This window comes from Dendrobium catenatum, unplaced genomic scaffold (genome assembly GCF_001605985.2).
Source record: "Dendrobium catenatum unplaced genomic scaffold, ASM160598v2 fragScaff_scaffold_1067, whole genome shotgun sequence".
Lineage (NCBI taxonomy): Eukaryota > Viridiplantae > Streptophyta > Magnoliopsida > Asparagales > Orchidaceae > Dendrobium > Dendrobium catenatum.
The window spans coordinates 1,738,751-1,751,681 of record NW_021319529.1 but is presented as its reverse complement, the minus strand read 5'-3'; the positions used below and the strand labels follow the sequence as shown (position 1 = coordinate 1,751,681).

General features: G+C 34.3%; 1 protein-coding gene across 1 annotated transcript; it reads right to left on the bottom strand.

The window, feature by feature from the left end:
- Nucleotides 1-3,669: 3,669 nt before the first annotated feature.
- Nucleotides 3,670-4,555, bottom strand: LOC110092400 (blue copper protein). The gene is made up of 2 exons (XM_020816928.2): nt 4,326-4,555; nt 3,670-4,257 (listed from the first exon to the last, which is right to left on the bottom strand). Exons 1-2 carry the CDS (start codon nt 4,489-4,491, stop codon nt 3,911-3,913), a joined length of 513 nt encoding a protein of 170 aa, XP_020672587.1. The 5' UTR covers nt 4,492-4,555; the 3' UTR covers nt 3,670-3,910.
- Between the last annotated feature and the right edge of the window lie 8,376 nt (nt 4,556-12,931).

Genomic DNA, 12,931 nt, shown 5'->3' with positions numbered 1-12,931 from the left:
TAGAACCTTTTTCATTTCTAATCTTGCGTAATCTTCTTCAACAGTTTTTTGATTTTCTTTTTTTATTTTTCGTAGATTCCATACAAGATTTCCTTGGACCTGTTGTTCATTCTCTTCCTGCTTGGAATTTCCTAATTCACGATCTTTTTTTTTATTAGATGATTTCTTTGGATTTACGTTAATGCTTTTACTTTTTTCATTTATAGAAAAATGAAAAAAGAGTGATTTGATTGGGATGATCCAAGGTTTAATTTTATATACATCAAAAAGTAGCACAAATTCTGGGAAGAACCAAGTTTCTAGATTGGATATAGTATCATGATTTGATGCGGTATCATAGAACCTTTCTTTATTCATTCCCATGCAATCAAAAAAGTTTCTTTTTTGATTGCATGGTTTGATCTCTTGATGAATTGTAGGAAAAAAAAGATCTTTTTTTTCCATTTTTTTGAAATTCTTAATTTCATTTTTAGTATCTTTCTGAATCTTGATACCAATATGTACATCGGTCCAGATCTCAATATTATTTAGAAAACAAAGATGAAGAATTCTACAATCAAGATATTTTCTATCCAAATTTGTATTCCTATCAATAAGATATCCTTTTTCTAGATAATTATTACTAGGTATACTTACCAATACATAAAATGATTCAGGTTTCGATATATTGAAATGAGATAGAATTTCTTGGTCCCCGTTTATTTCTAATGTTGATCCAGAAATGTATAAATTAGGAAGGTTTATGTATTTATATGAGAAAAGATCATATCTGTAATGTTTTTTCCATTTGTCTTTTTGACTCATAAATGAATTTGCTGCATAGTCATCTTTTTTCATGGAATAAATAAATTGGTATTTTTTATATAAATCCAATTGGTTTGATTCCTTGTTTTGAATCATACGATGTTTATTGATTCTATTTCGCCATTCTTTAGGTACTAATGGAGACCTTTTTTTTTGAGATAAATCGTATTGATAATGACCTTTTAACCAATTTTTCCATTTGTTCATTACATACGTATGAATTTTATTATGTGAGTTAAATATTCCATGTATCATACAATAGTCTTTTAAATTATCCTTAAAAAAAGGATAGCTCCCTTGATATTTAAGTACAGGTCTCAATTGATGCTTATTAAGTAATTGGTTTTGTGATATTTTGTAAAAAACATATGCTTGGGACAGGGAAGATAAGTTCCAATAAGTATTGGAATTTTGATTGCTATTCGTAGTATTATCAGTATTTGAAAACGATTTGAATTTTTTTATAGTCAAAAGAAAATTCATTGTATTTTTATTTGTTTCATCAATTCCTTCTTGTTCTTGATTTATTTCATTGTTGTAAATGGATTTAGTAAAGATCTTTTTTGTTGATTCAAAGAAAAGTTGTGCATTTATCTTAGAAACGGTAATGGTACATAGCAAAATATCTATGTATATTTTTTCAATGAATGATTTGATAAAGTAGTGTGATTTACGCATTAATCGGATATTTTTCCTTTTTAATATTTTCAAAATATGTTTCTGTGATCCCGATCCTTTATTATCAGAAATTAGAACTATTTCTTTTTTTTTCTTGTCTTTTGCGATTTGTTCAATTTGATTCCTTATTTTGATTGTCTTATCAGAAAGGTCTTTCATTCTTTTTTCTATTACGGACGATTCGCGAAGAATATTATTATTTCTTTTGAAATCTTTTTTGTTTTCGTTTGGTTCATATACTTTTTCTTTACTTAATTTAAATAATAAAATTGGATTTACTTTCTCCAGTTTTTTCATTATTAGTTTGATAATTTGAACGACCCCTTTTGTTTTTTCTTTTAGAATTTTTAGAAAGGATTTTATTTTTTTATTTATTTTATTTAAAGATTTTAAAACTTTTGAAAATTTATTTTTCACCTTTTTTTTTCTTTTTTGGAGTTCTTTATAAATAGGTTCAAAAAAAAAAGGTCGTTTTCGGGGAGAACCAAAGGGAAGTTCCGCTTCCATTCCCCAGACTGTTAAAAAACAAAAATTTGTTTTTTTCTCTTTTTTTTTCATTAGATCTCTATGATGAGATTGTGCCTTAGATTTTCTCCAAGGTTTTAGACAGAAAGGATATAGAATCTTTATCTGAATACCATCTATTAACCAATCTTGGGGAAATTCTGTTTCTGATATGCAAAAAGTTATGTAGTAGAAGTTTATTAATTTTGGAGAAAATGTAATAAAATCATTTGAGGAGAAATCAAATGGTCATCAACTTTGCCACCCATCTTCAACCGCAACTATGCTTCACACAGTCGGCACAAACACCAATTCCTATCGACTTCATCCCATATTGTCGCTACCAATGTAGATACACACCATTATCTAAAAAGATGATGCACTCCATGGATGCTAGTCTTGATTCTTGAAGATTTTGTCGCTTTAATTTGCTACCAATATCGACGTATGTTATTACTTTATAAGGCGATGTATACCATCAACACTAGCATTGACGACCCTCAACATCATCAACATCACTGCATGTCATCACTTATAAAATTGATTCACGCCGTCAACCCCAATGCCAATAATTACTAACTTTGTTGTTCGCATGTCATTACTTATAAGCTCGATACATACCATTGATACTAATTCTAATTCCCGGCATCAATACTAAGATCTATATTAGCTTAAGTTTCATCCTAGCTAGTCCAGCCCGGAAACAGTTGGGAAACTTAATGGGGCAGCATGCCTTCATCAAGTCCATCTTTGTTAATGCAACTGTTTTGTATTTTATTTTATTTTTTATTTTAATTTGTAAATTATAGTTTTTATTTATATTTAATAATCATATTTAATGCAACATAATATATATAAGAAGAGCAAAATAACTTGTTAGGATAATAAAATAATCATATTTAATGCAACATAATATATATAAGAAGATTATGATGTATGATTAAATGATAGTTTATACTATAAATCTGATGTTAAAACTTAAATGGCATAAATGTATGAATTATAAAAACAGCATTAAACACAGAAATAATACAATATTGTCACAAGAAGTTCAAATAAAAAATGAATTTTATTTTAAAAATAGGAAGTTAAAATAAAAAAGAACAAGTTTACATAATGAGTTAAATTGCTTTAAACTGAAGCAAATTTATACCTAAGCTGCTTTTTTTTATTAACTTAACTTAATTACTTATTTCCTAACAAACATCCAACGGTCGTTTTTAATCATCTCACGTATAGAGTCACACAAAGAGTGCAAATCAATCAAAAAGAACACATTACCAAACACTTAAAACAAATCAATAATAGCTACTTAGTGGTGATCGACTAACTAACTTTCTTCTTAATTAATCTTTTTATTTATTTATTAAAAATAGCTCATTATCTTCTAATTAATTCTGATTCTGTTACCCACCACAGTCAGTACTGCAACCACATGCCTTTAAAAAAGAAAAGAGAAAAGCAAAGGAACTAACAGCTATTAGAACATATTCCCTCCATAATCCAATTGCTAATTAAAATAATTAGAGAAGAAATAATGAGACATTGGCTTTGTTTGGGTCGACTTTCTTACTGCTTCTTAAAACAGCTTTTTAATACAAAATTTTTAATCTTTATACTAAAATGCTGCTAAGCAGCAGTAAGAAAGCCGTTCCAAACGAAATCATTATTGGATCCGACAAATTAAATAAGCACTCAATTATGACATCTCATGACTAAAAAGCTGGTAATTAAATTGTTAACACAAATTAAAGATCCACTAATTAATATAATTTCAACACAAATCATGCACCAACAATCTATCTAAAAAAGAAGAGGAAAATCAAGAGATAACATCTAACTGATCTAAGCCGTCAAATTTCTACTAACTCCTGATCACGATGATGAGAGCGCGAGCACTGTCTCCACCCTGACTTCACCAATCTCAAAGAAGACGACCCATTATGATCATCAGCAATCCGGCCACCGCCGCAGGAATCTGTGTTTTGATGGCGGCGGAATAGTGGTAGCCGGTGGTGGTGGTGGAGGGGGTGGAAGGCGTGGCGGAGGAACCGGTTGAAGAAGAGGTGCCGCCGACTGTGACGGCGAGCTTCATGCCGCCGATGCAATGGCCGGGGACTCCGCAGACGAAGTAATGGGTACCGGCGGTCTTGAGAGTGATCGTTGTCGAGCCGCTGGAGTCGGTGCTGAGATAGTTGCTTGTGGAACATGACTGGTAATCATTTGCCGACACTTCGTTCACTGTGTGCGCTCCAGACCCGTAGGCGAAGACTGCCATGAAGAAGGAAGATTAAACTCATGTAAAGATCAAGAGGAGCTGCAACTAAAAAAAGAGTTACCAAGACTATCTCCAGCAGCGAAGGTCTTCCCACTTGCCCAGCTTGAATAATCTACACCAGTATCCCAACCGGATGTATCGCCAACATTGTACACTGTGGCTGTGCCAAGCTTAGCCAAACACATGAAGAAAATTGCACCCAGTGTTGCAAAAATAAGCTTTGCCATTTCTTACCTTAATTCAGAGAGAGAGGGAGAGAGAAGGTATGTCTGAAGTTGTGGAAAGAGAAAGAAGAGGGGAGCCCTATATAAAGGAGGTGAAGGGAGGAAGAGTGATTAGGGAAGAAGGATTGATAGTTCCACACTGTTAAATTGATAATTAGAGTGGCTTAAGAAAGACGCCATGCCTAACAATTAAGTGGGAGGCCACGTTAAGCTTTTAAGCTTTTGATTTCTGTCATATTTTGGCTTTTAGGTTTCAAAATAAAGGAGTGTGATGGCGATAGTGGTGAGATTTTTCAAAGTCTATTATATTTCTTTAAAATGGGAGAAAAAAATGGTAGGTGTATGATTAGCAATGCTACCATAATTTAATTTGTTTATTGATGTGATTAACGGCTTGGTTTTGTGTTTAAATTTATTAATTTTGATTGTTAGTTAGAGTATTAAGTGTGTGATTTAAATAATGATTGGGTTATTTTTTGAAAGGCGAAAAATTATATGCAAGAGAAAAAAATCAAAGAAAGAAAACTCATGCAACTATATCATTTTGAAAATAATGGTAGGTGCACAAAAATTTTTAAAATTAAATTCGGTACTATCTTAGCTTTGATTTTTGTGAACTTATTGTCCAACAGAACGTCTCAAAAAGACAAAACCTAAAGACATCAAATTTGTCCGAATTTGAGCCCAAATGGATCCAAATAAAAGACCTAACATTTACAAGGTTCAAATCATAAATTGGATGACAAAACAATTTCCAATCATGACAGACTTATAGTCGAATTGAGCGGCTCAACGAGATAAATCCAATGAGTCCAAGATCACCGAATTCTGACATCATAAATGAATTTATTTCATATGTATACAGCACCAAAATTTCTGTACTTCATTTCATCTGAATTGTATTCTTTCCTTGACGAATAACAATATGAAGGGACCTTTCATAATTTGTTGGGGGTTGTGTACGTTCAGCTTCGCCCGAGACCATCACCATAATCGTGAGTAAAAAGAAATCTGAAGGATTGCAGGACAGCTGATCTTTCTGGTACAACTCATTAGTTGCATGAATCTATAGCCAACAGAGAAAGAGAGAGAAAAAGGTTAGACTTTAATAATTAGTTTTGTATTTATGATTTTGTTTCTAGTCAAATAAAATAAATTTTGATGCAGGTAATAATCATTTCAAAAATATATTTCATATATCTCATCTCTTCCACACAATAAAAATTACTCGAACATTTTAGAAAACATGCAACAAGTGATATACTATTCCTAAGACAATCTTCAGTTAAAGTACTCCGCATCAAAATTCATTTAGGATTTGCAGCCATGATCACCCTTATTTACTGATGATCATTATAATCATCATTGAACTTTATACTACATATATTTTATTTCAAATAAAATAATAATAATCACATATATTTATATCATTCTTCCAAATTGTGTTAAAGAAACAAAAATGATAAGAAATACAAGATATCATAGAACCAATGCACAATAAGAAAAAAAAAAAAAAAAAAAAAAATCTCAGCTATAGTATGTCTTGCACTCGGGATTATATCTATCATGATATTTTAAAGAGGTAGGGCTTCTAATATGATGGAGAAATTATTAGGTACGGAGTGCGGACGGGAGAACCGTCTGCACACTAGTATAAAACAGTGTTCGGTACCGTTCGGTGCCACTCGGTACCGCTGAGTACCGCTCGGTACTCTGTGTCTGTGCAGACGGTTCTCACCCCGTCTGCACTCCGTACCTAATAATTTCTCAATATGATGATATTTTAAAGAGGTAGGGCTTCTAATATGATGATATTTTAAAGATATAGGGTAGGCCTCTAATTTAAACATATTACTCGTTTGTACTTTGCCTCGATATTTGACAGAGGATTACTAGTAATGAATGGTTGGAAGTGAAGTAGGAGAGGCTTTTCTATATGTTCATTTGAATTTGATCAACATCATCATGATGAAGTATTATTAGTTCCAACAAAGTTGAATTCGGCTGCACGCGAGGGTTCGCCGCACCCGACGAGGCCGCGAGGGTTCGCGCGGTACGCGACGAGGCTGCGAGGGTTTGCGCGGCAGAGGAGACGCGCGTCCCAGGGTTCGGCGGTTCGGCACGCGGCAGGCGGGCAGCGATTCGGCACGCGGTGCAGCTTGGAAATTCAAAATTTTTAAAATAAACGGGTTGCCGGGTTGACCCGTCAACCCGCCGGGTCAACCCGAACCCGACCCGTTTATTAAACAGGTCAAATCTGTGAACCCGAACCCGACCCGTTTATCAAACGGGTGGGATAAACGGGTCGGGTCCAACCCGAATTTTTCGGGTCGGATCCGGATCGAATTTTCGGGTCGGGTCAAAAGTTGACACCCCTATATACAACACCAAAATTTCTATTCTTCATTTCATCTAAATTGTATTCTTTCCTTGATGAATAACAATATGAAGGGACCTTTCATAATTTGTTGGGGGTTGTGTACGTTCAGCTTCGCCCGAGACCATCACCATAATCGTGAGTAAAAAGAAATCTGAAGGATTGCAGGAAAGCTGGTATTTCTAGTACAACTCATTAGTTGCATGAATCTATAGCCAATTAAAGAGAGAGAGGGAGATGTTTGACGATCGCGTAATAGAAATTTCTAGGCCTTATTTTGTAGCCAAATAAAATAAATTTTGATGTAGGTAATTGATCATTTAAAAATATATTTCATATATCTTATCTCTTCCTCACAATAAAAATTACTCGAAAGTTCTAGAAAACATGCAACAAATGATATACTATTCCTAAGATAATCTTTAGTTAAGATGCTCCGCATCAAATTTCATTTAGGGTTTGGGGCCATGACTACCCTCACTTACTGCTGACCATTATAATCATCATTGAGCTTTACACTATATATATTTTATTTCAAATAAAATAATAATAATCATGTATATTTATAGCATTCATCCAAATTGTGTTGAAGTGACAAAAAATATTGGAAATACAAGATACATCATAGAAACAATGCACAATAAGAAAAATCTTAGCTATAGTACTAGTATGTCTTGCACTTGGGATCATATCTATCATGATGTTTTAAAGATGTAAATTTTGAGTAGCTCATCAACCTATGATGGTTCTAATTAACATTATGGATAACCTTCAAGAGAGCTTTAGGCAACAAAGGAATTGATTCTACATTATTTTTCTTAAATGGAGATTGTGCATTAGCTAAATTTGAATTAGAGATGCTAGGAGAGACGACCATAAAATCTAATGATTTTCTTGAGTATTGTGGTATAACAAGATTCAAACTACATAAAAATATATAGTGGCCAAGGAACTGATAAAAATTTGATTAGGTCCCCGTAAATAATTATACCCTTCTCTATACCAATAGATGAATGTGAATTGTTCAATGGTGAATACATCTATACTACTATATAAAAGTGGCTTGGGACTTCACCCATAGCAAATCTTGGCCTTTTATTTCTAAAGTTTAAATTAATCTACAGCGTTCATTTATAACTCTTCAAATTCTTTTATTTTTCACTTTCTCCAAAACATTTATTCACTGTCGTGCTTTTAAAGCCAGTTCACATCACCTCAAAAACAAATATCAAGTAAATTCAAAACGTCACTGCCAATTCGTATAAAATATTAATTCGCATGCAGTTAAAAAACAAAACATTAAAAGTTGCTCAGGCCTAAAAATTAAAGCTAAATCAAATATCAAGTAAATTCAAAACGTCACTTCCAATTAGTATATAATACTTATTCTAACATTTACTAAATTACCACAGCCATGCGTTTCACATTACCAGAGTTTCGCACAGACACATAAACCCTTTCATTCTGCGGCCGATCGAATTCATCCCCGCCGCAACATCTCGAAAGCTACCGCAGCCAGGGCGTTTCACTTTCGACATAATCACCAACGCACAGCCAGGCGTTTCACTCCAAGCACATGTCGTTCTCTAAATCGCATACGCATTCAAAACTGGACGGTTACTTCTCCAACTGCCCGTTCAGTGGCTAACATCCCCGAGCATTTTAGTTCCTCTAGACGCACTTGTTGACCTCGATTTTCGCTCAAGCAATCACGAGCAACATCGATCGGCTTAATTAGACTTCGTCGAGCCCAATTCAAACTCGAATCGATCCAGATTGATTTTAATTAGACTCGATCCTATTTAATCAAGTCAATTTGAGTCAAATCCACATCCAAACCTAATTCAAATTAGCCCAAATTAATTTTGAATAAATTCCAATTGACTTTTGCTTTCATTTGAATCAATTTCTAAATCCGGTAATCAAATTCAACGGCTCAGATTTTTCCAAATCAAAAGTCGACCGTTGCGCAGTATTCAGTGGCGTGAGACCCGATTCGCTCTCTCTCGCTCTCTGAGTCTCACGGGGGGCTGGCTGGAGGAAGCCCTAGATGAAACCAGCTCCGGTCGCCCTCTCCCTCCCTCGCGTGAGCTAGGGGAGACCGATCCCGACGGTAGCCACTCGCCCAACTCCCTCTCGACCCCCGCTCCCTCTCTCTTTGGATTTCGCACAAGTCCAGAAGAGCCGAGCAGATCTCCCTCTCGGCCTCACTCCGTTCGTGAGCCTTGACCGACGCCGCTCTCGCGTCTCCCTCGTTCACGGAGACCTAGTAGCTGCCGAGCTTCCCCCTCGCTCTTAGCTTCGCACGCCCGAAGCTCGTCCGCGCGCCAGGTCTGAACCCGACGGCAGCCAACGTCCCCGACTCCCCTGCTCACAATCGGCCTATATCTGAGCCTCTACTCCCGTCGCTATTCGTGCTCAAGGACCGACACTTGGACTGACCGGAATCATCTATGTGAGTATTTCTTCCTTCTCTCTTCTTCGTCGGTTGTTTTCTTCTTCTCCTCCTCCTTCTTTTTCTTAGTCTGTTTCTTCTTTCACTTGTCTTCCTTTTCTCCCTCTTAGTCTTCTTCCTTTACCTTGGTTTCCAGCATTTCTTCAAATGTTAATCTAAGATCTTATGGATGAGTTAGTTGATAACAAGTTGTGTTCATGTGAAGTTTATTTTAACTAAGAATGAAGTATGGATTGGACTCTTATGGTGTGTATGTCATCACACCATTAGTTCATTTGATTTCTAAATAAATGTATTCATTCTCCATATTAGATTTCATGATATTTGGTATTGTTGGCTTTGAGAATCATGTGAGGATTTATTTTCCTCTAATGTGTTTATCTTTTTTTAGAATGGCAAATTAGTATGGGTACTTACTTTTACTTCATGCTGTATGACTTAGAATTTAGGTGTGAGCTTTGCAAATATAGGAGAAACCATCTTGATCTCCTATCAAAGTCATGCACATCAAGTGTTTGTTGAAATGTCTTTAAAGAAAATTGTGATATCGGGTTGGCAATCTATGAAGCTTGAGTTTGCATTTGAAGCCACTTAACCAAATGTTAGTTAATCATATTTAGATATGAAGATTCCACATGTTCTCATTCATAATGTGTGGATTTATTTAGAGCAAACTTTATTTTATAAAAGTGAATAGTTTGTGCTACGTGATTTTCCTAAAAAAAAAAACTTGCATCCTTGTTATTTGTGGAGTTTTGATATACTTTGTAGTTATATCATTTGGGAATGAGCCACTAGCATGTGAAATTTATGCTTGAGTTATATCACATAATTTTAGAAGCCTTAGGTGTGATTGATGGCAAAATTTGAAAAGACCATTTTCCTTCTTCACTAAATTATGCATATAAGGTGTTTGGTAAGATTCCTTTAAGACAGTTTTGATGGCTTATAATTGGATACTCATGAGGTGTAACTAAATGCTAGATGAACTTTCCTTTATATTGTCCTTTGTAAGTTTAAACATTGTCATGCTTGGAAAACCTTCTTCATAGTTTCTCTAATAGAAGGCTTAGTGTTTAAAATGCTTTTGCCATTGTTATGTTTGTGGTGAGCTTTGTTGAGCTCTTTTCTTAAATTTGAGTTGATGACAAGTTTAAGCTAACATATCGCATCTTTATCTCCATGCGTAGATCTTATGTAAGTGTCAAGGATTAAAACCTTTTCCTTTGGGAGTAAGCTACAACGGATTAGCATTTAGCCTTGATTGCTAACTTGATGTTTTAAATGTCTGTTGGAACAATAACTTTTTTTTCTAAAATGATCTCCACATGGATTATGAGAATGATTATATCTTCATTATAGCTTGTTGCTAGTAGTTTGGTGATGCATCTATTGTCAATTCGTGTTAGCTAATGTTGTTAGATTTCTTTTTATTATAGAAAAAATGGAGTTTTAATTTTCCTAAAGAAAAAAAATGATGGATTGTTTCAGAAGAGTTGTTGGTTAATATCTTCTTAAGGCTCATGCGTTAGTTCATGCTATTTGGAACATCTATAGTTTATATCATGCAATGCAATATTTCATAGTTTGTGAAACAACATAAAGCTACGACATGTCCTTGCTTAAAATAAAACTTCTACTACATGAAAATACTTGATGGTTGCATTAAAGTTTCTCAACGAGTGCTTTTGTGATTGTCATATTAGTACATATGTAGGCATGAGTAAAGGCAAAGTCTACCTTAGAAGGTGATCGTTCAAACTATGAGGGTTCCATGAAAGTTTTATAGTATTTATGAAAGTTTGTTGTGTTTGGTAGCTATTGGACAATCATGGATGGTTAGGCCTTATATTAGTTCTATTCACAAAATTTCACGAATGGTTGGAGAAAGTTAGAACAAAGGTGTATAATTATTCTAAGCCTACATTCCGCCACGACTTTTTTTTTAGTTGATATTTGTAAGAGAAGTATGAATCGTTTAAAGCTAAGAAAGAACGATATTTTAGTATCGTGCAAATATTCAAATAAGTGCAGAATTTGAGATTTTATGGCTATTGTACATGAGAAATCCTACGATATTTGGGTGAAGCTTTCATTGTTTATTTGTGAGGTTCCCTACTGCTTTTGTGTGACTTTTCCTACTGTTTTGGGTAGAAAATGAGTACATATTTTAGAAGTATTATGGCTGTTTTTACACAAAACTCCTAAGACATTTGGATAGGTTTGTCATTGCTTTGCGGTGAAATTTCCTACAGTTTTTGTAAGCTTTTTCTCACCGGTTTTGTGAAAGGTAAGTGCAGATTTTGCTTGTTTTAAGGTCCCGAATTGTTGTGGGAAACAAGTATATGCAATTTTTCATTGGTTTTGAGGTGCCGAACTATTTTTGTAACATGTCTTATGCAGCTTCCTTATTATTTTGAGTTCCAAATGGTTTTGAAGGCGAATTACATGTAGATTTCTTACTGTTTTATGCTCCAAGCTATTTGAAAAAGAAAAATGAGATATTGGCATCCTTAGTACCATAAGCAAATGAGAGGTTCATTATGTAACTACACTTTGTTAATACTCACTCAATATAAAAAGGAGTTAGTGACTTTTCTTGGTTCTATTCATGTAAGTGTAGTATGTGAAAGGAAGTGTTAGTGCTTCAAGAATGATATTGACATCATGAATCTCAATTGAAGGGTTTTCCATATTTTATTGCATTTTATAGTCTTGCATGAGAAGAGTTAGATAATTTTCCTATGCTTTTCCTTAACAAAGGTTGTTAGGTGTTTTGGTTTGGAAGAGAATAATAGTAACTACTCATAACCCTTTTGCAAAGTAATATTTAGAAAAGTGTTAAAAGCTTTCATGAATTTTAAGGTTGAGTTGGTACTCTTGTAGATTCATGCTTTATCTTTGTTTTATGGCGATCTTATTCATTAAAATGGTTATTCGAATATGAGATGGTTGGTTTATATTGGAGAGGTTTCTTAATCTTATTTTGGAATGGTTTGTGACATGCTTAAGAGTATTCATATGTCTTTTCTCTTAATGATGGGTATTCTTAGTCATCTTGTAAAATGTCTTTGAGAGTGTTTATGAATGGTTTTATGGTCGAAAGCTTTCTTTTGCAAGCCGATTTGTGTCTAGTGGTTTTGTTTTAAAGGCTTTTATACGACGTTTTTTTTTATGAAAGCTTTACAACGAGGGGTTGTATACAACTTTCTTGTTGGAGAGCTTTGTGATTTCTACCCCACTCCAAATGAGAGGAGAGGCACTTGATTAGTGGTCATTTGGGTAGGATTTTGTGACAAAAGAGATTTTGGTAGATAGCTTTTGAGGAGGTTTCGCGTAGTAGCCCATTTGAAAAGTCTTAGCAAGTTATTTCAAGAGGTATGACTTTATGATTAAACTTGTGTAGTAGGATCTCTTAGTATCCTTTGGGTAATAGTTAATGCTTTCCTATTTGAATCAAATTCTTTTAGTGGTTATGGCTAAGGATGAACATTGGAGGTTTAGACTTTAGGAAGTTTTGGGTTAGACCCTTTTAGAGTCTTTTTCCCTAGGATGGATTTTTGGAGTTTGGAATCTTAGAGAGCTTGGAGTTAGAAAACCTCTAGTGTCTT

What these genes read in the sequence shown, in the direction of transcription:
- LOC110092400 (XM_020816928.2), bottom strand. Translation starts at nt 4,491, where the DNA reads ATGGCAAAGCTTATTTTTGCAACACTGGGTGCAATTTTCTTCATGTGT. An exon ending in CGCTGCTGGAGATAGTCTTG is followed by an intron (nt 4,258 to 4,325) that starts GTAACTCTTTTT and finishes TCTTCATGGCAG; the next exon opens with TCTTCGCCTACGGGTCTGGA.